The sequence below is a fragment of the Myotis davidii genome, unplaced genomic scaffold (genome assembly GCF_000327345.1).
Source record: "Myotis davidii unplaced genomic scaffold, ASM32734v1 scaffold284, whole genome shotgun sequence".
NCBI lineage: Eukaryota > Metazoa > Chordata > Mammalia > Chiroptera > Vespertilionidae > Myotis > Myotis davidii.
Window position 1 is genome coordinate 734,923 of NW_006295261.1, and position 13,595 is coordinate 748,517.

At 40.4% G+C, this 13,595-nt stretch overlaps 1 protein-coding gene across 8 annotated transcripts in view; it reads left to right on the forward strand.

The window, feature by feature from the left end:
• Positions 1 to 13,595, forward strand: part of SLC4A4 (solute carrier family 4 (sodium bicarbonate cotransporter), member 4) — a 345,530-nt gene that overhangs the window by 262,211 nt on the left and 69,724 nt on the right. For all 8 annotated transcript variants that reach the window (XM_015567926.1, XM_015567925.1, XM_006769914.2 and 5 more), the window contains 2 exons: positions 10,155 to 10,288; positions 13,186 to 13,457. In XM_015567926.1, coding sequence (XP_015423412.1) covers positions 10,155 to 10,288; positions 13,186 to 13,457 — 406 coding nt within the window. The remainder of the gene's footprint in view (positions 1 to 10,154; positions 10,289 to 13,185; positions 13,458 to 13,595) is intronic.

A 13,595-nucleotide genomic window follows, 5' to 3' on the forward strand; every position in this document is an offset into this window, starting at 1 on the left:
AAGTAAGAAAACAGATATGAATCTCTTTTCTACACTAAAGTAATATCTAGATGCAAATGATTGTTACTAATAATCATGGTGCTTTTTAGTCAAAGCAATTTTTTAGAAATTCTTTATTGCTTAAAGCATCGGTTCTCAACCTGTGGGTTGCGACCCCTTTGGCGGTCGAACGACCCTTTCACAGGGGTCATCTAAGACCATCCTGCATATCAGATATGTACATTACAATTCATAATAGTAGCAACATTACAGTTATGAAGTAGCAATGAAAATAATTTTATGGTTGGGTCACAACATGAGGAACTGTATTTAAAGGGCCAGAAGGTTGAGAACCACTGCGAGTCTCAACAGTAAATCAATACTAAGCAGCAAAGCATTGACACAGCCTGAAATAATCTTCAATTATATCACATGCCTTTATAAATGTGGCAGTGGGTTATTCTCAAATGTACGAGCAGCTGAAATGAGTCAACTGAAAACAGTGTCCTTGTTTTTAAAGGCAGACAGCTCAGAGATGGTTCACATAGGGCCTTTATTGTCAGGCTACAAATAGACATGGGCCCTGGGTAGAAACATGTTGTAAAAACACAGATGAGTCACTGCATTGCTGTTGTTTAAGCTTACTCTTCTGCCAGCTTCAGTGCAGGAGGTCTTGCCTACTCAAAGATAGGAATTCACATCGAAGCATTTATTTCAGAGATGAAATATGTGTGTATATAATAATCTCATGTATATAATAAGGTATATATATATTTAATAATTCCATGTACATTTACATGATATATATGATAACGTTCCCATTTATTTGTATACACACACACACACACACACGCACACACACACACATACACAAACACACATACTTCACTAGAAGCAGGTCTGGGTAGTCTTATGGATCATTTCCCATGGACCTGTGTTCAAAATAAGACAGTTGAAGCTATGATGGCTCCCAGTATAACCAATTTATAATGGCCACATAGATGACTGTACCATTTCCCCAACATGGCACTTTGTGAGGCCTCTGTGGCTTCCAGGGTGAGTATTCACAGCTTGTCTGTTAATAAGCATGGGCGAGGTTTAGCTTGGGCTTCCGGGACTTCTTCATCAAGAGTTGACCTTACATTCATCTAGGATCCAGCCCAGGCTGGTACTGTTTTCTGTTCTTAGAGTTTAATAAGAGCATGACCTTTCTGAGATCTATGAATTGTGCTGACACTTGTTATATTCGTACGATTCTTATCTTTTTCAGTAAATCCCACCATAATAACACTCAGGCCCCCTACCATGCTGTGTGAATTAAACAAGGGCTTTTCAGCTTCACCATCCTGAAAATTTGTCCTTCCCACAATTGAGTTCTGTGACCATCCATGTCAATTCGCTGCATTATATTTACATTCTTGGTTGCCAAGCAAGTATACAGTTCTATCAATTTAGATACTTTTAATTAAATTGTTAAACGTCGACTTAACAAATATTTGTGGATAGTTTAGTCTTTGGGCAGGATACTGATATAGAGAACATTTTTTGATACTTCATGGCAAGTTTTTGTGTTATTTAAAAGTTGTTTAGCTTTATGAAACAAAGAAAAGTATTTTAACTTAAATCTACATTGTTATTTGTGAATGACTGAGCATAGTTTAGAGTGAAGAAATGAAGAAAGCCATTTCAATTTTTTTCAAGAGTAAATATAACCCTATATTCACAACCTTATAGCAAAAGAATACAGTAAGATTTTTAGAATTCTGTGAATTTTGTGATATTTATGGACCCCAACCGAGCACATTTTAAGGGAATTTGTCTCATAATAAGGAACATTTATAGCTGGCATCTCCAAATTTGAGGTTTTATTTTAATATACTGCTGTGCTAAGAATACTTAATCAATCTGCTTAAGTTGGAAATATATCATTTCTTATTCACATGACAGACCTCGATGAGATAGACATTTTTTTATAAAGCTGATCGTGTGCAATTTATAACAGCAAGGTTAAAGCCAATTGGGAATGCTTCACTATAGTGAGGGTTGTCTAGTAATTTCAACTTACCTAAATGTTGCATTTTGGTAGTGGAAGTGGAAATGTGAGATGACATGTTGGTTCCTTGAGCTAGTCTTCCAGACTAGGGAGGTAGTCGAGCTGTTTGAGTAAGCAAAGTAAATGTTCCTGACAAAGTAAGGGGCTCTGCATTGTTCAGCTGCCTCCAAGGTCTGCTGGCCATTCCTTCTCCCAGGAAGAACTTTAAATCATTTGCTTCACTTCAGGTGCAGATTCTGAATTAAATCTGTTTGATTACAGTTAAGTCAGTTATGCCTGGTTGGTGTGGTTCAGTGGTTAAGCGTTGGCCTGTGAACCAGGAGGTCACAGTTTGATTCCCAGTCAGGGTACATGCCTGTGTTGTGGGCTCAGTCCTCAGTGGGGTGTGTGCAGGAAGCAGCCAATCAATGATTTTCTCTCATAATTGATGTTTCTATCTCTCTCCCCGTCTTCCTTCCTCTCTGAAATGTGTGTGTGTGTGTGTGTGTACTAGAGGCCCAGCGCATGAAAATTTATGCACAGGAGGGGGGTTCCCTCAGCCCGGCCTGCCCCCTCTCACAGCCCGGGAGCCCTCAGGGACAGGAGGCGACCTAGTGATCAGGGGAAGGCATGCCCCATCACACCTCTGCTGCTGCCACTGCCGGCAGTGCAAGCCTCAGCCAGCCCTGATTACCTGAGCCTCGGGCTTGCCCTGGGTGGCTGGGGGGCCGAGGGGACTGGGGGACTCTAGAGGCAGGCATGCGGAGCGGCTGGGCCGGCCTTGCCACGTACCTGCCACCCTGGCGGGGCTGAGGAGACTGGGCACTGCCATGTTTTGATGATGTGACTGTCCATTAGCATATTCCCTATGTATTGGCTGTAGGTGCTGCCATCTTTGAGGGTGGGGCAGTCAATTAGCATATTTCCTCCTTATTGGCTATGGGAGCTGCCATCTTTGAGAGTGGGGTAGTCAATTAGCATATTCACTCCTTATTGGCTGTGGGCGCTGCCATCTTTGAGGACAAGGCAGTCAATTAGCATATTCCATCCTTATTGGCTGTGGGTGCCACCATCTTTGAGGGTGGGGCAGTCAATTAGCATACTCCCTCCTTATTGGCTGTGGGTGCTGCCAGCTTTGCGACAGTGTGAGGGTCAATTAGCATATCCCCTCTTTATTAGATAGAATATTTAAAGTTATCATTTGTGACCAGATTTTACTTACCAGAATTTGTTACCTCTATTTTCTTTGTGATCAGAAAATGATAGTAATTAGGCTGGTTGGGGATGGCAAGTGTTGAAAATTTCTAGAATTATTTTGCGTTTGGCTTAAAATTAGTTTGAAATAACTTTATTTTGTAAGATGTAATTATGCATTGTAGAAAATGCAAGCAATACAGTAAAACTAGGTAGAATGTAATTTTCCCCTTATACTTATCACCCAGAAATAACCATTATTAATTTTTTCATGAATACCTTTTTCATATGCCTGTACAAACAGACTAATATATAAGATTTTATATAAATGAGATAATACTATTTCAAAGCATGATTTAATGGAAGTCTTTTCACTTCAATATGGATCTTGAGAATCATTTTTAATGACTACATCTATTTGTACACATAATACATGTGCTATAATTTACTAAATAAACCCCCTATTAGTAGGCTTTCAGTTTTCCCCAATTTTCTCATCTGTAAACAAAGGTTATGCCAATTTATACTTCTACCAATAATGGACAAGAGTGCCCACTTGTCTACACCCTTGCGTGAACAGGATTTCTCATTTTTGTTATTCTGAGGGTTGAAAAACGATAGCTCATTCTTATTCAGTTCAAATTTATTTGAATTTTAGTGGGGGGTGAATATCCTTTCACATTTTTATTCACTACACTTTTCTTTTTATCCCAACTTGAGTATATGCTTGTTGATTTTAGAGAGGAGAGGGGCGGAGAGAGAAAGAGAGAAACGTCGATGTGAGAGAGAACATTGATTGGTTGCCTTCCTTACATGCCCTGACGAGGGATAGAAACTCCAACCTATGTATGTGCCCTGATTGGGAATAGAACCCCCTTTTGGTGTATGGGACGACCCTCCAACCCACTGAGCCACACTGGTCAGGGCAGGCAATCTATTCTTATTTATATCTGTGTCCTTGCTGTATTTTCCTTTTACCCACTTGATTTTTTCCCATTGACTTGTTCAAAACTTATGTAATTAGGATATTTTCTCTTGCTTCTCAGAAATATCACAAATATGTTTTTCCTAGATTTACTGAATGCCTTCTGACCTTATTTATGACTTCTTTTGCTGTATGGATTCCAACTTTTATGTAGTCAAAATATTCAGTGTTTTATAGTTTCTTATTTTCATGATATACTTAGAGAGGTTTCCCTACCCCAAGATCAGAAAAATATTTACCCACATATCTTAGGTCTTTAATGTTTTCCTTTGAATTTTTTATCCATCTGGAATTGATTTTTGTGTAAGGTTATACAGGCATTTGATGTTTGGGCACTTCAGATGATCTAGATACATACTCCCAGCTCTTCAAACAAAAAGACATTGTAAAGCCTCCCTGTCTTGCCCGTCCATCCTGTTAGGCTTGGAGTTGAAGCTCTTTTGGCTCATGCTTTTCTTCAAGTGGGGAGCTAATTTGTCTTTCAAGTCTTCCCTCTTTTTTGGTTCCTGCTGGGCAGTGTGAAGAGAAATCCTGTTGATGACGACAAAGCATTTTTAGGCAGAGTAGGTGGCAGTAAGGATTTGGCAGCTGTGATCTGTCAGGACAGAACTCACTGATTTATAGGCTGTACCTACTCAGGTGAAATAAAAAATGAGGGTTGGATATCCAATCTCTTCCCCCTGTAGATGAATGGTCGGTGTAACTGAGCCTTAACTATGCTAGTGGTGGTTCATGTTTTAAAGAGGGGGAAAGGTTGCTTGAATGTGACTCAAAATTGGGCCACGCGAGAATCACCTGGGGAACTTTGAAAGTATGCTGATTCCCTAGGCCTGATCTTTTGAGGTTATGATTAAATTTTTCAAGGTAGAGATAAAAAAACACACAAAAAAACAGGCCTATTTTTTCTTAAAATTTTTTTTAAGTAATTCGCATGTGCCTAAAATTTGATTATATACTTGTATCATTTCTCCTCTCATTTTGATCATGTGGCTTGGCTTATGCTGGGAACCTGGCGTCAAAACTGCAGGTAACAGCACTCACTACTGATGTCCAACAATGATGTTTAACTGGCATTAGGCTGCATCATTCTTCTTGGCTAAATTTCAGAATCAAAGACTTATCTAAAGGAAATTTGGTTTTATTATTCAACATGCTACACAGTTTGCATAAGTTACCATGGGCAGGGACTAGATTTTCTCTCTTTATCTTGGAAACATTTTAGTGTTGTTGTTGATTTTAAAGCTTGACTATAACAATAACGTTGGCGAATGCTTTATCATTTTCTGACACCAACGTATTTTATTTTCCAAGTTTCACTTGGTTGAAAGTTGTCAAAGAAACAGAAAATTCTTTGTTTTGGAGGGCAGTTGTGCCATTTTTCTCTTTCTGTTCTTACGACTCGATAATCACGGGAACTAACATTTTGCTGTATCTCTACTGTATTCTTAGCTCTTTATATATTACTAGAGGCTCAGCATAAAATTCATGAGCAGGTACGGTCCCTAGGTGTGGTCTGCCATCAGGGCCATCTTCCCTGGCTGCCCACAGCCGGCCCTGAAACCTGCCACCACCCTTTCACCGTAGGGTGATCAGTGCCTGATGGCCAAGGGAAGGGACTGAGAGGTCGGCTATTACTGTTCGCTCACCAGCCCCGCCCCCACCATGGGCTGCCCTCTGTGTGTGGGGCGACCGGTAGGGTGGGGGCCTTGGCCTGGCACCGCCTGCATCCCCTACCACCTACCCCTGGTTTCTCATTTGTCATCAGGCGATCGGAGCCTGCCGGCCAGGGAAAGGAACCGAGAGGTGGTCAGTTCACCTCATAGTGACTGGTCCAGCAGTCGTTCTGATCGTTCTACCTTTAGGGTCAATTTGCATATTATCCTTTTATTATATAGGATTCTCTTATTTAGTCCAAATGATTATCCTGTAAATAGCCATCAGTGTTCCAGAAGAGAGAATTAGGAGTTAGAGAGTCTGGTGAGTAGTGGAGCAGATATTTAAACCCGAGCTATTCCTGAATCCAAGACATGCTGTTAGTGCTGAGCCACCTGGAAGTGACCTTGGACATCATCTAGCCCAACTTCACCTTATATCTAAATAAATACATTATGTCTATGTTACTGTTCATCAAAAGTGTATTACCTGCCAGGGGCTATGCTAAGCACTTTATATACATTATCTAACCTACTACATATATTAAGCCATAAGGAGATTAAGTCACTAGCTTAAAGTCACTGAGCTAGTTACTTCATGGTACAGTCTTCAGGTAAACTTGAGATTGTCTGAAGCCTGAGCCCACGGTTATACTATATCAGCTCGATGTTTATCTGCAACATGAAAAAACTAAATTTGACAAAGGTTAAGTGACATTCCCAAGATCATCAGCTCTTTGGTGGCAGAATGAAGTCTAGACTCTAGATTTGCTGCCTGCCAGTTGTGTGTTCCTTCTACTGTTCTGCAGTGGGCAACACTTGATCAGAAACGACATATGATAAAACCTAACCAAAATGGAGTTGGAGGACTTTATGGCTCCTGATTCTGCTACACATCAGAGCTCAGCCATCTGCATTCTCATGAGTTGCTATGGAGTTGCTCGTCTTTGGGAAATAAGGTATAGAAGTATCTTTCTGAGATATTGCTACTAAAAATATGCACATCCACCCATTATTTTCCTTTTTTATATCAGTGAACACTGAATATAGTAAATCAGAAAAGGGATTTCTGATAGTTCACTTTATAAATGGATTTAAATTCTAGGTACAATTAAACTAAAGTTATTCAATGCATGAGGTGTGTTTTTTTTTGTAAATTTCTGTATTGTCAAGAGTAACATGTCAAAATATGGTGAAAATAGTTCTTTTCTGAGAAATGCTGGAAGCATCTCTAAGTTCAAGCAAGTTTCTTTCCAGTGCAGTGTGTATAATTAATCACCTTTCTCTGTTTCAAAATTGTCAGCCACAGAATGGAAACTTTAGCACTTACCAAAGGATCAAGTACTGAAATAAAAATAATCTGCCTTTTAGTTGTCACATGGCATCCATAAATCAAAGCCATTTTCTGGAAGAAAGTTGCTGTTATCTTTACTGAATGTGCAGCCATGGCTGTTGACCTTTGATAAGTGGAACATAGGGTGTGATTTGGGCATTTCTTCTTGGATTCCTGTAGCGCTTCCCAGATGCCTGCAGAGCTCGCGAGGTATAGTGTATAGCATGATGGGAGGAAGACAAATATGAGGAACCTAGGAGGCCCTGTTCCTACCCTCACAGTTACTAATGGTGATGGCAGACCAAGTAGAGATTCTTAATCTCACGTTCCTCCTTCCTTCCTTCATGTTCTCTTTTTGCACCCAGGCCTTGCTGTATTTTGACCCTGCAGTAGTGATGAAAAATAGGCACCCCATCCTTGATAAAGAATGATGCAGGCCAAAAAGCTTTGCCTATCACATGTACTCAGTGCAGCTTGTCCCGCCACATGGAGCATTCCAGTCCTACCCTTTCATGTAACACACATTGAAGTAAGTCATGAAAAAGAAAGATAGATGATAAAGATCCCAATGTCAATGCACAAGGAGGAGTAGAAAAACTGTATGCCCAAGAAAATCCGAGGCACAGACACATCTTTTCGCCTTGCTAAGGGTGACGTAGTGGTTTGAAAGACTTGTTGTGCCTCATTGTTGTACCAAATGTGGATTTGTTCATTCATTTAACCTCCTGAAACTCAGTATCTTCACATGTAAGAGATGAAGACTGATACTAATTGGTTGGGCATAAATTAGTCTCTGCATAAATGCTGCCTGGTTCTGCTACCTTGCTTGTTATTCTGCTCCCTGTCCCTCTGAGTAAGAAAGGAGTGGACACTCTGATTACATATGGATTGGCTATAAAATAAGATGGCACCTTTCAACCATGCAGTAGATTTCACATCCCTGGAAACAGGGTCTCTTTCTGCCAGACTTCTTAGATAGAAGAAGAAATTGTTCTGAATTATTTCAGGATGTGTATACTCTTGGTGTGAGAAGCCAGTCTTATTGTCATCCCCATCCCCACCCCAGCTCCATTGTTACATGATTCTACGCTAAGGGATTTGTGTCTGTTTTCTGAATTAACCTCTATCTATAGAAGAGAAGGATGTCGTTTTAAGGAGAATATTGCTGGCTCTGAAGCTGTATAAAAAATATGCTCGGTAATCATTATAATAAGGGTCTTCTAGGATGGCTTTTGAATGGAGATAGCACTTAGTGTATTTCAATTTTATTAGTTGATTAAAAAAACATCAATTTATTTGCAGTCATTTTATGTATATTATATGAAAGTGAATGAAAAGTTGCGGGAGAATTTTGGGGGCAGTGGAACGAGGTGACTTAGGGAGGCTGATAGGTGGATACGTTAACTGGGGGGTCGGGGGAAAAGACTGGGAACATCTCAGATTCCCAGAGAGCCAGTCTGCTCCACTCAGAGGGATGTTTAGATTTATGTAAACACTGGAGGCCCATTGCACAAAGAGATTCGTGCAATAGGCCTTGGAGAAGGCAAGCCTCGAGGCTTCTTCGCTCCAGCTGCAGTGGAGAAGCCAAGCCTCTTCAGTCTTCGGTTGTCTTCAGTCTTCACTCGGGCCAGAGCCTTCAGTCTTCACTCTGCGCCTGCATATGCAAAATAACCCTCCATCTTTGTTGGATTAATTTGCATACTCATCCTGATTGGCTGGTGGCTGTAGCAGAATGATGACCAATTTGCATGTTTCTATTTTATTAGTGTAGATAAGTCATGCTTCTACAAACAAATAATTATTGTTCAGTTGAAGAGGGAAATCTTCCTAGTACCATTTTCTTTAGTATACACATAAAGTTACAGGGATCCCCTAAGTCTCCCTACTATATAAATTTATTTACCACTGAATATATGTCTTTTAAAGCTGTAGAATATCTTGACTCATTTAAAAACTATTTTATCTTACAGTTTTTGTGGTTCAGATTTACCGCCTTACATAAAGGGTCTCTGTCATATTTTTATATTTAAAAATCCTCTCTTGATAGAGTACTGTCTTACATTTACAAATGGACCTTTTTACAAATAAATGTGGGCTTCTCTAACTGAAGTTTGAAATGATGAAAAATACAGGAAACAGGCCAGTTTGCCACCATCTGAGGCATTGGTCCCAAATGATGCGATTAAGTTAGCATCATTTTATAAGTCAGTGATGCTTTGTAGCTCATTTATCTTTGCTCTTGTTTTGCTAAAGGAAAATAATGGGTTGTTTTCCAGAGATGTAACTCCAGGGAGATGTGGCCACAAAGGCTTAGCTATGATGCCCCTGCACATTCACTTCCTCTAAGATAAAGTAAATCGAAGCTCCTGTCTAAGTTGGCATTGAACAATGAATATGTAATAAGAATATTTTTAGAATTGATGTCTTAGAGACTGCAGGTTGGAGGCCAATCTACTTTGTGTGTCCCCTTTGCTCCCCTCTGCACTTAAAAGCTTTCCTCTAAAAAAAATAACGTTTGTGCATAAAATGTCACTGCTTATAAGAACCAGCTATGTGCAAGGTGAAATCAGGCTAAAAAAACACTGAAGGTCACCACAAAGACTACAACACCATCCAAAGGGCTACATCACTTCTCCCCACTTGGCGGGATTGTATAATGTGATTTTATGTGCAAAAGCTTCAGGTATTATTTTCCGAATGGGTCAGAGTCATCTTCCGCCTTCTGTAGTCAACCACCTGTCATTTTAGTCACTTTGTTCTTTGAGCAATACAGCCATTGGGGTAGGGAGGAATGACTAAATCGCATGCATGGTAAAATAAATGATGATACTTGTACTGGTAAGACACTATTGTTCGTATCTGTTTGCTATGTTTGCATGGCCCTCGTAATAGCATATCAGGTGGCCTCACTTCCCTAGTGACACCAACACAAGAAGAAAAATGCCATGCATTTTAATACCTGTGTTTTCTTCCTACTAGGGCGTGTTGGAGAGCTTCCTGGGCACAGCCGTCTCTGGAGCCATCTTCTGCCTCTTCGCTGGTCAACCCCTCACTATTCTGAGCAGCACGGGGCCTGTTCTGGTTTTTGAGAGGCTTCTATTTAATTTCAGCAAGTATGTACAGACACATCTAATTGTAAATTAGGACTGTGTCACTGTAGAACATCCGTAGTCTAGATGGAGCATAGGATAGTGGTTCAGAAGACCAGAATATGGGAGTTGTAAGCCATGGAGTGTGAATGGCCCTGAGAGGTTAGGAAGTCCAATAGTCATTTTACATCTGATTCCATGAGGCCCATGCCGCCCCCTTCATTGTCCCTTACCCTCCTGCTTGGGCTCCTTTGCCCTCTGACTTCCTGATGGGTTTGGTGGAGTGTGGAGCACCCACACGACAAGAATGAAGAGAAGTCAGGATATGTGTCTGCCTCCCCCACCTCCCTGTCTCGGCTTAGCACCCTTGCCTGGCAGTGGCTGGTCCCTTGAGTGCAGCCCCTGTAGGGTGGCTCCTACACCCTGTCTGTAGCCCTCAGCAGGGTCTATTTCTTCCTTGGCCTTTTCAAACCAGGAGGTAGGAATGGCTTCCTGATGTTGCTGATCCCTGTAAATAGCTCATTTATTAAGTTGTTCTCAAAACCCCATTTGAAAATGACTTCTACTTCTTGCCATGACCCTGACTGACACACCAGAGATAGGAAGTGTCTTGTTCAAGGTCACATGGCTCATTCATGAAAGAGACTGGCTGCTCCAGTGGTCCTCTGCTCCTAACCTCCACTACAGTGTTCTTAGCTACAGATATATTGTAGCGCTCAGCTGAGTAATAACTAATATTTGTTGAGTGCTGACCATGTCCCAAACATTATCTTATGTGCATTACATATACTCCCTCATTTAATTCTTGTAGCAGTCCTGTGAGGTAGGGCTGTGTTCTGCTTGATCGATGAGAAAGCTGGTGTGGAGTGGGTAAGTGGATTGCTGATGGTTACATCACCAGTCGTTGGCAGGGCTGGAATATGAGTCCCTGATTTCTAACTCCATAGCATCCAGCTCTTACAGAATCACTAGACATACTAATGGGCATGATAATTATGATATTAATATTTTCTTTTAGAAATTGCCGGATCATTGTAAGAAGGAGAAAATCAAGTTAAGCAAATTATCCAAGTGGCCACATTAGCACACAAATGGGTTTGAAATAAAATTGGGCATTCCAGCCTCTTTCTAATGAACTTAATACCTTTAAGAGAGAATTGCCTTTACTGGCAGATCTCAACCCTGAAACAGATTGAAGAATTTCATAAAACTTGCTAGTACTCCTTGTTGGAATTTCTATATTATATTATTATACATTTTTAGTATTTTAATGTTAGAAATGTCATTACTTGTACTATACCTCATGGACTTAACAACTCACATAATATTGAAACTGTGTCCCATCAGAAATGATCACAAGATAGAAGAGGGGATGAGGACTTAAAACTAGCAGTTTGAAAACTGGGTTGAGAATATCAGCGAGGGTCTTCTGAGAATTTGAAGTTCTACATTTTAAATAATGTTGTGAGTTTTCTCTAGCTCATTATTACACATCCCTCCTCTAGTATAATTCTCAGAAAGACATTGGAAAGAATTCTGTTCATGTCAGTTTATAGAAAGAGTCAAACAGTTTTTATATGTTTAAGAAAACATTGTGTGAGACAAGAGAGCTTTTGTGGAAAGATTAAACAAGCATGTACTATAAACAGGAACAAACACGCACAACCTTTGCAGGAAGATTTATTGGATGCAATGTGATCAGAGCCTTAATCTACAGAAAATGTTTGTATCCCAGTTTACTTTAGATAATTGAAGGAGAGAGACTATTTCCTTTCACTAAGTAAGTTCCTTTCTCACTTTCCCTCCTGTTTTGTCATAATTGGTAACATAAACATAGTTCCAAGTAATTTATTTGAAAACAGTTGTAAAGCAGCAAGAAACCTTGTAAGTCAGTGATGGATTTAAAGCGGGGTTTCTCAAATGTTTCTTGTTGTGCCAAACCTTATTTTATTTACAGTGCTGTATCAGTTACTTAAATATTGTAATGACAGTGCTGATATTTTGTCTAGATGCAGAGTATTTTGTGTAGATGGATAATTCCCACAGTGTGTTTCATCAATTAGTAGTCCCATGGATACTCTATGAAAAAAAACTTCTGTGATCCTAATAAGTCTGGGAAATGCTGTATATTATATCTCCCTCTTGGCAGTTCACTTTATACTTTAGCTTACTAAGGGATCTGAGAAATCCTTCAGTAAAGAAACTGTTCTACTCTGTCTCTCCCAGACTTTCCCCAACATATTTTATAATTTCTTGAGAAATTGTTAAATTCTTGTTTTGTAGGTTCAGTAGGCTCAAACAGTAACTCTACATGATCCACAGATTTTCTCTGACATGGGATACAGGTTTTAATGCTTGCCCTGAAAACTGGAGAATCATAAAAAAATGTGAACCATGTGTGCTGTCACCTTTTAAAATTAGTAACAGGATGAAGGAAAGAGCTCACAACGGTTTCCCAATTTCTGCTGTCTCTTTTGCATTATTTTTGTACATTGTATCCCAATAATACAGAAATAGATGATTGGACAAGGCCCACCCACGTTATGGAAAGAGAGATGGAAACATCTTTGAGAGAGAAACATCCATTGGCTGCTTCACACACGCCCCCTACTGGGGATCGAACCCAAGGCCCAGGCATGTGCCCTGACCAGAAATCTAACCATGACCTCCTGGTTTATAGGTCAGTGCTCAACCACTGAGCCATGCTGGCCAAGCAAGGAATTATTTCTTTATGGTGGCATAATAATATCACTAGACCAAATCCTTAAACTTGATATTTTCTGGAAAACAAGAATGAGCTTTTATCTAGTGGCTCAGTGCGATCTTGCAATGTTAGCAATCGTACTGCAGACATTCAGTAGTTGCATATTATTCTTTGTGGTCATTGGAGGCGGAGTCTAACCTTTGTTTCTCCTTTTCAGGGACCATGATTTTGACTACTTGGAGTTTCGCCTTTGGATTGGCCTGTGGTCAGCCTTCCTGTGCTTCATTTTGGTGGCCACCGATGCCAGCTTCCTGGTTCAGTACTTTACTCGCTTCACTGAAGAGGGCTTCTCTTCTCTGATTAGCTTCATCTTTATCTACGATGCTTTCAAGAAGATGATCAAGCTAGCCGATTACTACCCCATCAACTCTGACTTCAAAGTGGGCTACAATACTCTCTTTTCCTGTACCTGTATGCCGCCTGACCCAGGTGAGGACATCGTGGGCAGCATTTGTGCCTGCCTTGTGGTTGGAGGAAGGTGCGGGCTTTATGTGTGCAAGCTTTCAACATGGGAACGTGATCTTTAGGAAGGGGTTCTTTTTATTTTCTCTGGGAGACCATCCTGCT